Genomic DNA, 16,725 nt, shown 5'->3' with positions numbered 1-16,725 from the left:
ATTCTGCAGCGATACGTCATCCCATCTGGTTTGCGCTTAGTGGGACTATCGTTTGTTTTTCAACAGGGCAATAACCCAACACACTTCCAGGCTGTGTAAGGGCTATTTTACCAAGAAGGAGAGTAATGGAGTGCTGCATCAGATGACCTGGCCTCCACAATCACCGGACCTCATCGGTTTGGGATGAGTTGGACCGCAGAGTGAAGGAAAAGCAGCCAACAAGTGCTCAGCATATGCGGGAACTCCTTCAAGATGGTTGGAAAAGCATTCCAGGTGAAGCTGGTTGAGAGAATGCCAAGAGTGTGCAAAGCTGTCATTAAGGCAAAGGGTGGCTACTTTTTAAAGAATCTCAAATATAAAAAATGGTTTGCTTTATTTAACACATTTTTGGTTACTACATGATTCCATATGTGTTATTTCATGGTGTTGATGTCTTCACTATTATTCTACAATGTAGAAAATAGTAAAAATAAAGAAAAACCCTTGAATGAGAAACTTTTGACTGGTACTGTACATATCAGGAGGTTGGTGATACCTTAAATTGGGGAGAACGGGCTTGTTGTATTGGCTGGAGCAAAATCAGTGGAATGGTATCAAATACATCAAACACATCCCGTTCCATTGGCTTCGTTCCAGCCATTATCATGAGCCGTCCTCCCCTCAGCAGCCTCCTGTGATACAGTGCTTAGTCTCCTCCTGTACTCCCTGTTCACCCACGACTGTGTTGCCCCTCAGAACTCCAATACCATCATCAAGTTTGCTGCCGACACAACAGTGGTAGGCCTGATCACTGACAACTATGAGACAGCCAATAGGGAGGAGGTAAGGTCAGAGAACTGCAGTGTGGTGTGGTGGTGCCAGGACAACAACCTCTCCCTCAATGTCAGTAAGACCAAGGAGCTGATCGTGGACTATAGGAGAAAGAGGGGAGAGCACACCTCCATCCACATTAACAGGGCTTTTAGTGGAGCGGGTCGAGAGCATTAAGTTCCTTGGTGTCCACATCACTAAGGACTTAACATGGTCCACACACACCCGCACAATCATGAAGAGGGCATGGCAGCTAAAAAGATTTAGCATGGGTCCTCAGATCCTCAACAAGTTCAACAGCTACACCATCAAGAGCATCATGACTGGCTGCATCACCGCCTGGTATATCAAATACACCGCCCTTAACCGCAAAGCGCCGCAGTGGGTGGTGAGGACAGCCCAGTACATCACTGGGGCCGAGCTCACTGCCATCCAGAACCTCTATATCAGGTGGTGTCAGAGGAAGGCCTGAAAAAAATTGCCAAAAACTCCAGCCACCTGAGCCATACTGTTCACTCTGCTACCGTCAGGAAAGAAAGTACTGGAGCATCGGATCTCAGACCAACAGGCTCCAAGACAGCTTCTACCCCCAAGCCATAAGACTGCTAAATAGCCAGACTGCTAAATAACCAGACTGCTAAATAGTCAATGAATGGTACCCATACTATCTGTATTGACTCTACCTTACACTGACCCTACGCACACTCACTGGACTATATATATATATATATATATATATATATATATATATAGCCCTGGTCTAGGATATAGTGTATGTATGTATGTATGTATGTATGTATGTATGTGTATATATGTATGTGTATATACACTGCTCAAAAAAATAAAGGGAACACTAAAATAACACATCCTAGATCTGAATGAATGAAATAATCTTATTAAATACTTTTTTCTTTACATAGTTGAATGTGCTGACAACAAAATCACACAAAAATAATCAATGGAAATCCAATTGATCAACCCATGGAGGTCTGGATTTGGAGTCACACTCAAAATTAAAGTGGAAAACCACACTACAGGCTGATCCAACTTTGATGTAATGTCCTTAAAACAAGTCAAAATGAGGCTCAGTAGTGTGTGTGGCCTCCACGTGCCTGTATGACCTCCCTACAACGCCTGGGCATGCTCCTGATGAGGTGGCGGATGGTCTCCTGAGGGATCTCCTCCCAGACCTGGACTAAAGCATCCGCCAACTCCTGGACAGTCTGTGGTGCAACATGGCGTTGGTGGATGGAGCGAGACATGATGTCCCAGATGTGCTCAATTGGATTCAGGTCTGGGGAACGGGCGGGCCAGTCCATAGCATCAATGCCTTCCTCTTTCAGGAACTGCTGACCCACTCCAGCCACATGAGGTCTAGCATTGTCTTCCATTAGGAGGAACCCAGGGCCAACCGCACCAGCATATGGTCTCACAAGGGGTCTGAGGATCTCATCTCGGTACCTAATGGCAGTCAGGCTACCTCTGGCGAGCACATGGAGGGCTGTGCGGCCCCCCAAAGAAATGCCACCCCACACCAAGACTAACCCACCGCCAAACCGGTCATGCTGGAGGATGTTGCAGGCAGCAGAACATTCTCCACGGCGTCTCCAGACTGTCACGTCTGTCACATGTGCTCAGTGTGAACCTGCTTTCATCTGTGAAGAGCACAGGGCACCAGTGGCGAATTTGCCAATCTTGGTGTTCTCTGGCAAATGCCAAACGTCCTGCATGGTGTTGGGCTGTAAGCACAACCCCCACCTGTGGACGTCGGGCCCTCATACCACCCTCATGGAGTCTGTTTCTGACTGTTTGATCAGACACATGAACATTTGTGGCCTGCTGGAGGTCATTTTGCAGGGCTCTGGCAGTGCTCCTCCTGCTCCTCCTTGCACAAAGGCGGAGGTAGTGGTCCTGCTGCTGTGTTGTTGCCCTCCTACGGCCTCCTCCACATCTCCTGATGTACTGGCCTGTCTCCTGGTAGCGCCTCCATGCTCTGGACACTACACTGACAGACACAACAAACCTTCTTGCCACAGCTCGCATTGATGTGCCATCCTGGATGAGCTGCACTACCTGAGCCACTTGTGTGGGTTGTAGACTCCGTCTCATGCTACCACTAGAGTGAAAGCACCGCCAGCATTCAAAAGTGACCAAAACCTCAGCCAGAAAGCATAGGAACTGAGAAGTGGTCTGTGGTCCCCACCTGCAGAACCACCCCTTTATTGGGGGTGTCTTGCTAATTGCCTATAATTTAAACCTGTTGTCTATTCCATTTGCACAACAGCATGTGAAATGTATTGTCAATCAGTGTTGCTTCCTAAGTGGACAGTTTGATTTCACAGAAGTGTGATTGACTTGGAGTTACACTGTGTTGTTTAAGTGTTCCCTTTATTTTTTTGAGCAGTGTGTCTGTGTGTATATATATATATATATATATTACACTCACTAGACTATATACTAGACCAGGGCTTTCCAACCCTGTTCCTGGAGAGCTACCGTCCTGTAGGTTTTCACTCTAACCCTGTTCCTGGAGAGCTACCGTTCTGTAGGTTCTCACTCTAACCCTGTTCCTGGAGAGCTACCGTCCTGTAGGTTCTCACTCTAACCCTAATCTAGCACATCTGATTCTAATAATTAACTGGTTGATAAGATGAATCAGGTTAGTTACGACTGGGGTTGGAGTGAAAACATACAGGAAAGTCTCTCTCCAGGAACAGGGTTGGAGTGAAAACATACAGGAGGGTCTCTCTCCAGGAACAGGGTTGGAGTGGAAACCTACAGGAAGGTCTCTCTCCAGGAACAGGGTTGGAGTGAAAACATACAGGAAGGTCTCTCTCCAGGAACAGGGTTGGAGTGGAAACCTACAGGAAGGTAGATCTCCAGGAACAGGTTTGGACACCCCTGTACCCTGTCATAAACAACATAGCTCAGGCAGTAGGGAAGCTCTCTCATCCATTTATAAGCAAATGATATAGTCACACAGCTGGCCCGTCCCTGGATTTTGTGTTAAATGCTCTACAACAAAGCTTCCTTAGTGTCCAACAAGCTTTCTCTACCCTTGAGTGGCAGGTAAACTAGTGGTTAGAGTGTTGGACTAGTAACTGAAAGGTTGCAAGATTGAATCCCTGAGTTGACAAGGTAAAAATCTGTCTTTCTGCCCCTGAACAAGGCAGTTAACTAGTTAAATAATGGTAAAAATAAAATAAAAAATAAAAAACTTGTTCTGAACACCTCCAAAACAAAGGTCATGTGGTTTGGTAAGAAGAATGCCCCTCTCCCCACAGGTGTGATTACTACCTCTGGGTTTAGAACTTGAGGTAGTCACTTCAGACAAGTACTTGGGAGTCTGGCTAGACAGTACACTGTCCTTCTCTCAGCACATATCAAAGCTGCAGGCTACAGTTAAATCTAGACTTGGTTTCCTCTATCGTAATCGCTGCTCTTTCACCCCAGCTGCCAAACTAACCCTGATTCAGATGACCATCCTACCCATGCTAGATTACGGAGACATCATTTATAGATCGGCAGGTAAGGGGTGCTCTCGAGTGGCTAGATGGTCTTTACCATTCGGCCATCAGATTTGCCACCAATGCTCCTTATAGGACACATCACTGCACTCTATACTCCTCTGTAAACTGGTCATCTCTGTAAACCTGTTGCAAGACCCACTGGTTGATGCTTATTTATAAAAACCCTCTTAGGCCTCACTCCCCCCTATCTGAGATATCTACTGCAGCCCTCATCCTCCACATACAACACCCGTTCTGCCAGTCACATTCTGTTAAAGGTCCCCGAAGCACACACATCCCTGGGTCGCTCCTCTTTTCAGTTCGCTGCAGCTAGCGACTGGAACGAGCTGCAACAAACACTCAAACTGGACAGTTTTATCTCAATCTCTTCATTCAAAGACACAATCACGGACACTCTTAGTGACAATTGTGGCTGATTTGCATGATGTTTTCTTGTCTCTACCTTCTTGCCCTTTGTGCTGTTGTCTGTGCTCAATAATGTTTGTACCATGTTGTGTTGCTACCATGTTGTGTTGCTACCATGTTGTGTTGCTACCATGTTGGGATGCTACCATGCTGTGTTTCTACCATGTTGTTTTGCTACCATGTTGTGTTTCTACCATGTTGTTCTTCTACCATGTTGTGTTTCTACCATGTTGTGTTGCTACCATGTTGTGTTTCTACCATGTTGGGATACTACCATGTTGTTTTTCTACCATGTTGTGTTGCTACCATGTTGTTCTTCTACCATGTTGTGTTTCTACCATGTTGTGTTGCTACCATGCTGTGTTCTACCATGTTGTGTTGCTACCATGTTGTTCTTCTACCATGTTGTGTTGCTACCATGTTGTTCTTCTACCATGTTGTGTTGCTACCATGTTGTGTTGCTACCATGTTGTTCTTCTACCATGTTGTGTTTCTACCATGTTGTTGCCATGTTGTGATTCTACCATGTTGTGTTGCTGCCATGTTGTTGTCATGTTGTGTTGCTACCATGCTGTGTTGTCATGTGTTGTCGTGTTGCTGCCTTGCTATGTTGTTGTCTTAGATCTCTCTATGTAGTGTTGTGTTGTCTCTCTTGTCGTGATGTGTGTTTTTGTCCTATATTTATATATATTTTTTTATTTTATTTTTACTCCTAGCCCCCGTCCCCCCAGGAGGCCTTTTGGTAGGCCGTCATTGTAAATAAGAATTTGTTTTTAATTTACTTGCCTAGTTAAATAAAGGTTAAAAAATAAATAATATATATATATATATATATATATATATATATATATATATATATATATATATATATATATATATACACACTATATACACACTCACTAGACTCTATATACACACCATATACACACTCACTAGACTATATATACACACCATATACACACTCACTAGACTATATATACACACCATATACACACTCACAAGACTATATATACATACCATATACACACTGACTAGACTATATATACACACTCACTAGACTATATATACACACCATATACACACTCACTAGACTATATATACACACTATATACACACTCACTAGACTATATATACACACTCACTAGACTATATATACACACTCACTAGACTATATATACACACCATATACACACTCAGTAGACTATATATACACACTATATACACACTCACTAGACTATATATACACACTCACTAGACTATATATACACACCATATACACACTCACTAGACTATATATACACACCATATACACACTCACTAGACTATATATACACACTCACTAGACTATATATACACACCATATACACACTCACTAGACTATATATATACACCATATACACTCACTAGACTATATATACACACTATATACACTCACTAGACTATATATACACACTATATACACACTGACTAGACTATATATACACACTCACTAGACTATATATACACACACTATATACACTCACTAGACTATATATACACACACTAATTTATTTATTTTATTTAACCTTTGTTTAACTAGGCAAGTCAGTTATGAATAAATTCTTATTTACAATGACGGCCTACCAAAAGGCCTCCTGGGGGACGGGGGCTGGGATAATGTTTTAAAAATAAACACATTATATATATTGGACAAAAAAACACATCACAACAAGAGAGACAACACAACACTAGATAAAGAGAGACCGAAGACAACAACATAGTAAGGCGACAACACAGCATGGTAGCATCTCAACATAACAATAACATGGTAGCAACACTACATGGTAGCAGCACAAATACATGGTACAAACATTATTAGGCATAGACAACAGCACAAAGTGCAAGAAGTTAGAGACAGCAATACTTCACACAAAGCAGCCACAACTGTCAGTAAGACCTCTGGGTAACGGACCTCTGGTACAGACACGCCTGTAGCCATCACAGTATGCTAACAGACCTCTGGCAGAGACACGCCTGTAGCCATCACAGTATGTTAACAGACCTCTAGCAGAGACACGCCTGTAGCCATCACAGTATGTTAACAGACCTCTAGCAGAGACACGCCTGTAGCCATCACAGTATGCTAACAGACCTCTAGCAGAGACACGCCTGTAGCCATCACAGTATGCTAACAGACCTCTGGTAGAGACACGCCTGTAGCCATCACAGTATGCTAACAGACCTCTGGTAGAGACACGCCTGTAGCCATCACAGTATGCTAACAGACCTCTGGTAGAGACACGCCTGTAGCCATCACAGTATGCTAACAGACCTCTGGCAGAGACACGCCTGTAGCCATCACAGTATGCTAACAGACCTCTGGGTAACGGACCTCTGGTAGAGACACGCCTGTAGCCATCACAGTATGCTAACAGACCTCTGGTAGAGACACGCCTGTAGCCATCACAGTATGCTAACGGACCTCTAGCAGAGACACGCCTGTAGCATCACAGTATGCTAACAGACCTCTAGCAGAGACACGCCTGTAGCCATCACAGTATGCTAACAGACCTCTGGTAGAGACACGCCTGTAGCCATCACAGTATGTTAACAGACCTCTGGTAGAGACACGCCTGTAGCCATCACAGTATGCTAACAGACCTCTGGTAGAGACACGCCTGTAGCCATCACAGTATGCTAACAGACCTCTGGTAGAGACACGCCTGTAGCCATCACAGTATGTTAACAGACCTCTGGTAGAGACACGCCTGTAGCCATCACAGTATGCTAACGGACCTCTGGTAGAGACACGCCTGTAGCAATCACAGTATGCTAACAGACCTCTGGTAGAGACACGCCTGTAGCCATCACAGTATGCTAACAGACCTCTGGCAGAGACACGCCTGTAGCCATCACAGTATGCTAACAGACCTCTAGCAGAGACACGCCTGTAGCCATCACAGTATGCTAACAGACCTCTGGCAGAGACACGCCTGTAGCCATCACAGTATGCTAACGGACCTCTGGTAGAGACACGCCTGTAGCAATCACAGTATGCTAACAGACCTCTGGTAGAGACACGCCTGTAGCCATCACAGTATGCTAACAGACCTCTGGCAGAGACACGCCTGTAGCCATCACAGTATGCTAACAGACCTCTAGCAGAGACACGCCTGTAGCCATCACAGTATGCTAACAGACCTCTGGCAGAGACACGCCTGTAGCCATCACAGTATGTTAACAGACCTCTGGTGGAGACACGCCTGTAGCCATCACAGTATGCTAACAGACCTCTGGCAGAGACACGCCTGTAGCCATCACAGTATGCTAACAGACCTCTAGCAGAGACACGCCTGTAGCCATCACAGTATGTTAACAGACCTCTGGTGGAGACACGCCTGTAGCCATCACAGTATGCTAACAGACCTCTGGCAGAGACACGCCTGTAGCCATCACAGTATGCTAACAGACCTCTGGCAGAGACACGCCTGTAGCCATCACAGTATGTTAACAGACCTCTGGTGGAGACACGCCTGTAGCCATCACAGTATGCTAACAGACCTCTGGCAGAGACACGCCTGTAGCCATCACAGTATGCTAACAGACCTCTGCAACAGGCTTGTACCTCTAGTAGTCCCCTAACTAGTGATCTCTCTCTCTCTTACTGCGTGTAGCAGATAGGCTCATAAAGAGGTGATGTCACTACTTGGCATTTTCCATGACAGAGAGGGACATTCCATGTCTTTCATCTCCTCACCCAGACTGGTCCCAGATCTGTTTGTGCTGTCTTGCTATCAATGACCATAGGAGTTGTCAAGATGGCACAAACAGATCTGGGACCAGGCTATTATACATAGACCCTTCTGTTTTCGTTTCGAAACAAGGCAAATCACACAATTCCGTAGTTTAGGATGAGACACCACGGAATGTAAGAAGAATCACAGAAATGAGGGATTTTCCCCATGCCGTTGCTGGTAGTAACATGTCATGAGTCTGGCGACTGGCAAGTAACTCTATTGGTACTGTGGCTAGCGATGCTCTGTTACGTGTCTGACAATTAGACTCAAATTAAAGGAAAGAAATCAGCTATGTAGTGTATTGCTAGATCAGTTCACCACAGTGGTAATTACGTAGCAATCCATTTTCCCTCTTTTGTTTCTGCACAAACATCGAAACAACAACGTAATTAGCATAAAAATACACCTTCCTCATCAAATTGGAATATTGCGGATAACAGCAAATGCAACAGTGTAATTATCTGGTGAATCAAAGTGGAATTAAATTGTAATTAATGAATGGGGAAGATGTTAATTCTTCTGCATGCTTCTTCGGGTTCCATACATGGTCTACACATCATCCCACAATACATTATAAACGGTGGGGCATCAAAAACAACAAGGTTGCATCCCAACTGGCATCTTATTCCATATATAGCGCACTACGTAGTGAGTAGGGAGCCATTTAGGAAGCACCCCAAGGATGTATTGTTACAGTCAAAGGATCTCTGATTGCAGTGTTGTATTTGGAAGAAAAAACGTTGTTTTCTGCTGATTCGTTGTGGACTTTAAAGTAACATTCCTAATGGAAGGTGACAGTTAAAACAAAACAAAGTAATTGTTAAAACCAGTGAGGTGTTGAACGCCGTCAGCAGAAGACAATCCATGATGAACCACTAGGGTGTTATTGCAACAGAAGATTCCCAACAGTTACGGAGGAAACGTAAGAACCATGCCATTGACATCAACAGATTATGAAAGAAGGAAGTTGACCAAAAAACATAGCAAACAATGTTTGTGTCTTGCACACCCGTATGTATACCGTAGATTAGCCTGACCAATCTCTTCACGTTGACTGATTCATGATTACGCCATGACTGTGTCTCTGCATTGCTCAAATATCTGAAGTGACTCACAGAATGGTGACTCATCCATTATTTGCCAACGGTATGTCTATGGGAATGTCTAAGGGAAATGTACCCAAATAACTAGAAAGTCCAAGGTAGATGTACCACAATAATTAGAATATCCAAGGTAGATGTACCACAATAATTAGAATATCCAAGGTAGATGTACACAATAATTAGAATGTCCAATGGAGATGTATCCAAAGAATTTGAATTTCCAATTGTGATGAATCATTCTAATTCTATCGGTATACAGAGGGGTCTGGAATGATTTGATCCCTTGATAAAGATGAACAAAAAATACTGTAGAAAATAAATAATACAAATATTGTACACTTAAAAAAAATAGGAATGTATATGACTTTATACTCACACTCTTAGAAAAAAGGGTTCCAAAGGTCTTTTTGGTTCCAGGTAGAACCCTTTTTGGTTCCAGGTAGAACCCTTTTTGGTTCCAGGGCGAACCCTTTTTGGTTCCAGGTAGAACCCTTTTTGGTTCCAGGTAGAACCCTTTTTGGTTCCAGGTAGAACTCTTTTGGGTTGCATGTATAACCCTCTGTGGAAAGGGTTCTACATGGAACTCAAAGGGGTTCTATCAGGAACCAAAAACCAACATTTACAGAAAGGACAGAAATGCCAACAGGGGCGGTGTTGCGGTCTATATTCTGAACTGCATTCCTGTAAAGCTTAGAGAGGATCTCATGTTAAATACTGTTGAAGTAATATGGCTACAGGTTCATCTGCCTCACCTAAAGCCCATTCTTGTGGGAAGATGCTATAGACCATCAAGTGCTAAGAGTCAGTATCTGGATAACATGTGTGAAATTTGTATTTATCAGGGATCCCCTTTGGCTGCTGCCAAGGCATGAGCCTTGATATTGCCAACTACTTTAATTATTTTTTTCATTGGCAAGATTAGCAAACTTAGTGTCACGTCCTGACCAGTAAAGGGGTTATTTGTTATTTTAGTTTGGTCAGGACGTGGCAGGGGGTGTTTGTTTTATATGGTTCGGGGTGTGTGTGTATATAGAGGGGTGTTTGGTTTATGTATTCCGGGGTTTTTGTCATTGTTCTATGTTAGTGTATTTCTATGTTCTGTCTAGTCATTTCTATTTCTATGTTTAGGTAATTGGGGTTGGGGCCTTCAATTGGAGGCAGCTGTCTGTTGCTGCCTCTGATTGAAGGTCCTATAAATAGGAATGTGTTTGTCATGGGATTTGTGGGAGGTTGTTCTTTGTACTGCTGTGTGAGCCTACAAGAATTTTCGTTAGTTTATTGTTTTGTTTATTAGTCGTGTTCACAATAAAAGTTAAGATGAGCACTCAACCCGCTGCACCTTGGTCCATTCACTTCGACGATCGTTACACTTAGGCATGACATGCCAGCAACAAACGCTGACACTACACATCCAAGTATATCTGACCAAATTATTAAAAGTGTGGAAGAGGTGAAAACATTATTATTGTCTATCAACAATGACAAGCCACCAGGGTCTGACGACTTGGATGGAAAATTACTGAGGATAATAGGGGACGATATTATCACTCCTATTTATTTGCCATATCTTCAATTTAAGCCTACTAGAAAGTGTGTGCTCTCAGGCCTGGAGGGAAGCAAAAGTTATTCCCCTACCTAAGAATAGTAAATCCCCCTTAATTGGCTCAAATAGCCGACCAATCAGCTTGTTACCAACCCTTAGTAACCTTTTGGAAACATTTTTTTGACCAGATACAATGCTATTTCACAGTAAAACAATTGACAACAGATTTTCAGCACGCTTATAGGGAAGGACATTCAACAAGCACAGCCTTACACAAATGACTGATGATTGGCTGAGAGATATTGATAATAAAAGGATTGTGGGGGCTGTTTTGTTAGACTTCAGTGTGGCTTTTGACATTATCAATGATAGTCTGTTGCTGGAAAAACATATGTGTTATAGCTTTACACCCCCTGCTATATTGTGGATAAAGAGTTACCTGTCTAACAGAACACAGAGGGTGTTCTTTAATGGAAGCCTCTCCAACCAACAAAATCAAAAATCCAAGTATAATCAGGAATTCCCCAGGACAGTTGTCTAGGCCCCTACTTTTTTCCATCTTTACTAATGACATGCCACTGACTTTGAGTAAAGCCAGTGTATCTGTGTATGCGGATGACTCAACACTATACACTTCAGCTACAACAGTGAGTGAAATCACTGCAACACTTAACAAAGAGCTGCAGTTTGTTTTAGAATGGGTGGCAAGGAAAAAGTTAGCCCTAAACATAAAAAAAACCTAAAAGCATTGGACAAATCATTGTTGAAATTGAGCAATTTAAAGAGACTAAACTGCTTGTAGTAACCCTGGATTGTAAACTGTCATGGTCAAAACATATTGATGCAACAGTAGCTAAGATGGGGAGTCGTCTGTCCATATTAAAGCGCTGCTCTGTCTTAACAACACTATCAATAAGGCAGGTCCTACAGGTCCTAGGTTTGTCGCCCCTTGACTACTGTTCAGTCTTGTGGTCAGGAGCCACAAAGAGTGACTTAGGAAAAATGCAATAGGCTCAGAACAGGGCATGGCTGGCCCTTCGGTGTACACAGAGAGCTAACATGAATAATATGCATGTCAATCTCTCCTGGCTCAAAGTGGAGGAGAGATTGACTTCATCACTACTATTTGTGAGAGGTATTGACATGTTGAATGCACAGAGCTATCTGCTTGAACTACTGGCACACAACTCAGAGCCCCATGCATACCCCATAAGACATGTCACCAGAGGTCTATTCAGAGTCCTCAAGTCCAGAACAGACTATGGGCGGCGCATAGTACTACATACAACCATGACTGCATGGAAATCTATGCCACATCAAGTAACTGATGCCACATTAAAAAAAACAGATAAAAATACACCTTATGGAACAGCGGGGACTGTGAAGCAACACAAACATAGACACATGCATACAAACACACAATAACATACCCACTATGCACACATGTACACATGGATTTTGTGTTATAGATATGTGGTAGTAGAGTAGAGGCCTGAGGTTACATACTTAATATGTTGTGAAATCTGGTATGAAAAAATATTATCATGTTTTTAAAATGTATAACTGCCTTAATTTTGAAGAAAATGTGTTATGGAACACACACCCGAATCCACTCATAACTCCTTTCTATGCTTGCCAAAATTTCGATCAGTTTCTCTGAATTGCCTTGTGAAAGCATAACACTGTAATTGCATATTTTATAACTTAGCTAGTCATGTTGGCAATAGAACAAGCTTTCATATGATGCTCACCTGACACAGATTGCGATTTAAAATGGTAAGTTTTTGGATTGCGTAAACAACAACAGTAATTGTGTAATGTCGGGGATGCCGGGTTGTGTTCCAAACAAAACAACTACAAGTGTGCTTGCTCTAGTTCAACGGCACAGGAGAGCTCAAAATAACACCTTACAGTTAGACTCTTCTTTGAGTCATTAAAGTGCATTGAAATTACTTAGGAACTGTGCAACTTTGTGTCAATGTGGCCACTTCGAGACATCTGTTAGTCCTCTCACTCAAACCCTTGTCATTTTCTCCTCTTATGTTGCATCTACCCCCACCTTTTCCAGGAGCAGCCTTATCATGTTACTGAATGTATCCAGAGTATTTTCAGATTTTGTTATCAACAAATGCAGCAAAAAGTTGAGTAAATGTAAAATGCATATGAAATCAACAGTGAAATGTTTGGATTCAGTCTTGTGTCATGTGAACTGTTGTGTCCTCACCTGTGGTCTAATGTTTTTTTCTCCATAATCTCCAAACTGTTCCCTTTCAATTGCTACTATAGGTATGCATTTCATATTCCTTCTGAAAGAAACTTTTAAATTTAGCCCTATCAATATAGGCCAATTCCCACGAGTGGAAAGAGTTAACAAGGGCCCCACTACTAGTGGAAGCAAAATAGCCCCATAACATCACAGACCCACCACCATATTTTACAGTAGGGATGAGGTATTTTCTACATATGCATTGTTATATCGAAGGCCCAATCCATCGCTGGTGTAGTTGGCCAAAGAGCTGTCATAAACTTTGTCGTCTGAAGAGGAGAAATCATCGGACCAATATGCAGCGGGTATATTGCTCATCTTCGTATTTATTGAAGGAAATAAACTAAACACTTACACCAAACAAACGACGAAAACATTCCCGTAAGATGCTCAGACTATACTAGGTAGGAAACAACCACCCACCAACACAAGTGAAAACAAACACACTTAAATATGGCCTCCAATTAGAGACAACGACAACCAGCTGCCTCTAATTAGAGGTCATTGGAAAAAACACAACATAGAAATAGAAAACTAGAAAAACCACATAGAAATAGAAAACAGAACATAAACCAAAACCCCAAATGACACTAAACAAACACCCCCTGCCACGCCCTGACCAAACTACAATAACAAATAACCCCTTATACTAGTCAGGATGTGACAAGAGCTCTATTTTCACCATACATAGCACCACCTGGAGTTTGGTAAATGACAATGGCAAATAAAAATAAAAATGTTATATTTCACATGCGCCGGATAAAAACGGATGTAGACTTTATCGAGTTCAAAAAATATTTTAATGACAAATAAAAATAAATCAATGTCGGGTTGGAACTTTACGCCGTCTCATCTTTTTCACTTGGATTGGAACCGGTGGTCACATGGTCACATGACACAACAAAATAGAGGTCTTTGGCCACGCACACCAGCAGTGGGTTTGTCCTTCAAAAAAAATGACTAATTATCGATAATTGGAGAGGCGTCGTTAAAATCAAGCTGCCTCAATAAAAGAGAACCAACGGAAATATTAGTCACAATAACAGTGCTTCACCGTCCACTAATTACATCTATTCTTCATCATTACCATTATAACTGTTGTTTTAGCTTGCTCTGAGAAAGCATTGTTTGTCACGAGTGACATCCCTGTAGTTGAAATGGAGTGTGTTGTCCAGATATGAACAGTATCTATCAATCAGGAGACCGTGTGTGTCAAGTCAAACAGAACACAAGAAGCTTGCGACTGTACATGTGTGTGTTTTGCATGTATGCTCATGTTTGCTATGTAGCATCCACCGTATGTCAGAGGTTTTCTGACCCCAAAAGTGTCATCAGTACCATGCCATTGGATGTCCATATCCACCTATACTGTAAAGCTCAACTTCTAATTCACGTAAAATATAAGCACCACGTAAAATCTGGATATTATATGGAGCTTATCTTATCCATAAATTATACGGAGCTTATCTTATCCATAAATTATACGGAGCTTTTCTTATCCATAAATTATACGGAGCTTATCTTATCCATAAATTATACGGAGCTTATCTTATCCATAAATTATACAGAACTTATCTTATCCATAAATTATACAGAGCTTATCTTATCCATAAATTATACAGAACTTATCTTATCCATAAATTATACAGAGCTTATCTTATCCATAAATTATACAGAACTTATCTTATCCATAAATTATACGGAGCTTATCTTATCCATAAATTACACGGAGCTTATCTTATCCATTAATTATACGGAGCTTATCTTATCCATAAATTATACGGAGCTTATCTTATCCATAAATTATACAGAGCTTATCTTATCCATAAACTATAGGGAGCTGATCTTATCCATAAATTATACGGAGCTGATCTTATCCATAAATTATACGGAGCTGATCTTATCCATACATTATACGGAGCTTATCTTATCCATAAATTATACGGAGCTTATCTTATCCATAAATTATACAGAACTTATCTTATCCATAAATTATACGGAGCTTATCTTATCCATAAATTATACGGAGCTTATCTTATCCATAAATTACACGGAGCTTATCTTATCCATAAATTATACGGAGCTTATCTTATCCATAAATTATATGGAGCTGATCTTATCCATAAATTATACGGAGCTGATCTTATCCATAAATTATACGGAGCTTATCTTATCCATAAATTATACAGAACTTATCTTATCCATAAATTATACGGAGCTTATCTTATCCATAAATTATACAGAACTTATCTTATCCATAAATTATACAGAGCTTATCTTATCCATAAATTATACGGAGCTTATCTTATCCATAAATTACACGGAGCTTATCTTATCCATTAATTATACGGAGCTTATCTTATCCATAAATTATACGGAGCTTATCTTATCCATAAATTATACAGAGCTTATCTTATCCATAAACTATAGGGAGCTGATCTTATCCATAAATTATACGGAGCTGATCTTATCCATAAATTATACGGAGCTGATCTTAAACTATAGGGAGCTGATCTTATCCATAAATTATACGGAGCTGATCTTATCCATAAATTATACGGAGCTGATCTTATCCATACATTATACGGAGCTTATCTTATCCATAAATTATACGGAGCTTATCTTATCCATAAATTATACGGAGCTTATCTTATCCATAAATTATACGGAGCTTATCTTATCCATAAATTATACGGAGCTTATCTTATCCATAAATTACACGGAGCTTATCTTATCCATTAATTATACGGAGCTTATCTTATCCATAAACTATAGGGAGCTGATCTTATCCATAAATTATACGGAGCTGATCTTATCCATAAATTATACGGAGCTGATCTTATCCATACATTATACGGAGCTTATCTTATCCATAAATTATACGGAGCTTATCTTATCCATAAATTATACGGAGCTTATCTTATCCATAAATTATACGGAGCTTATCTTATCCATAAATTATACGGAGCTTATCTTATCCATAAATTATACGGAGCTGATCTTATCCATACATTATACGGAGCTTATCTTATCCATAAATTATACGGAGCTTATCTTATCCATAAATTATACGGAGCTTATCTTATCCATAAATTATACGGAGCTTATCTTATCCATAAATTATACGGAGCTTATCTTATCCATAAATTACACGGAGCTTATCTTATCCATTAATTATACGGAGCTTATCTTATCCATAAACTATAGGGAGCTGATCTTATCCATAAATTATACGGAGCTGATCTTATCCATAAATTATACGGAGCTGATCTTATCCATACATTATACGGAG

General features: G+C 41.2%; 1 protein-coding gene across 1 annotated transcript in view; it reads left to right on the top strand.

Moving 5' to 3' along the window:
• The first annotated feature begins 1,078 nt into the window (after positions 1 to 1,078).
• The window catches only part of LOC115199675 (fibroblast growth factor 5-like), a 112,639-nt gene continuing 96,992 nt past the window's right edge, over positions 1,079 to 16,725 (top strand). The window contains exon 1 of the mRNA XM_029761981.1: positions 1,079 to 1,198. Within this exon, the coding sequence (XP_029617841.1) occupies positions 1,079 to 1,198 (120 nt within the window). The remainder of the gene's footprint in view (positions 1,199 to 16,725) is intronic.

This window comes from Salmo trutta, chromosome 9 (genome assembly GCF_901001165.1).
Source record: "Salmo trutta chromosome 9, fSalTru1.1, whole genome shotgun sequence".
Taxonomy (NCBI): domain Eukaryota; kingdom Metazoa; phylum Chordata; class Actinopteri; order Salmoniformes; family Salmonidae; genus Salmo; species Salmo trutta.
This window is presented reverse-complemented; position numbering and strand designations above follow the sequence as displayed.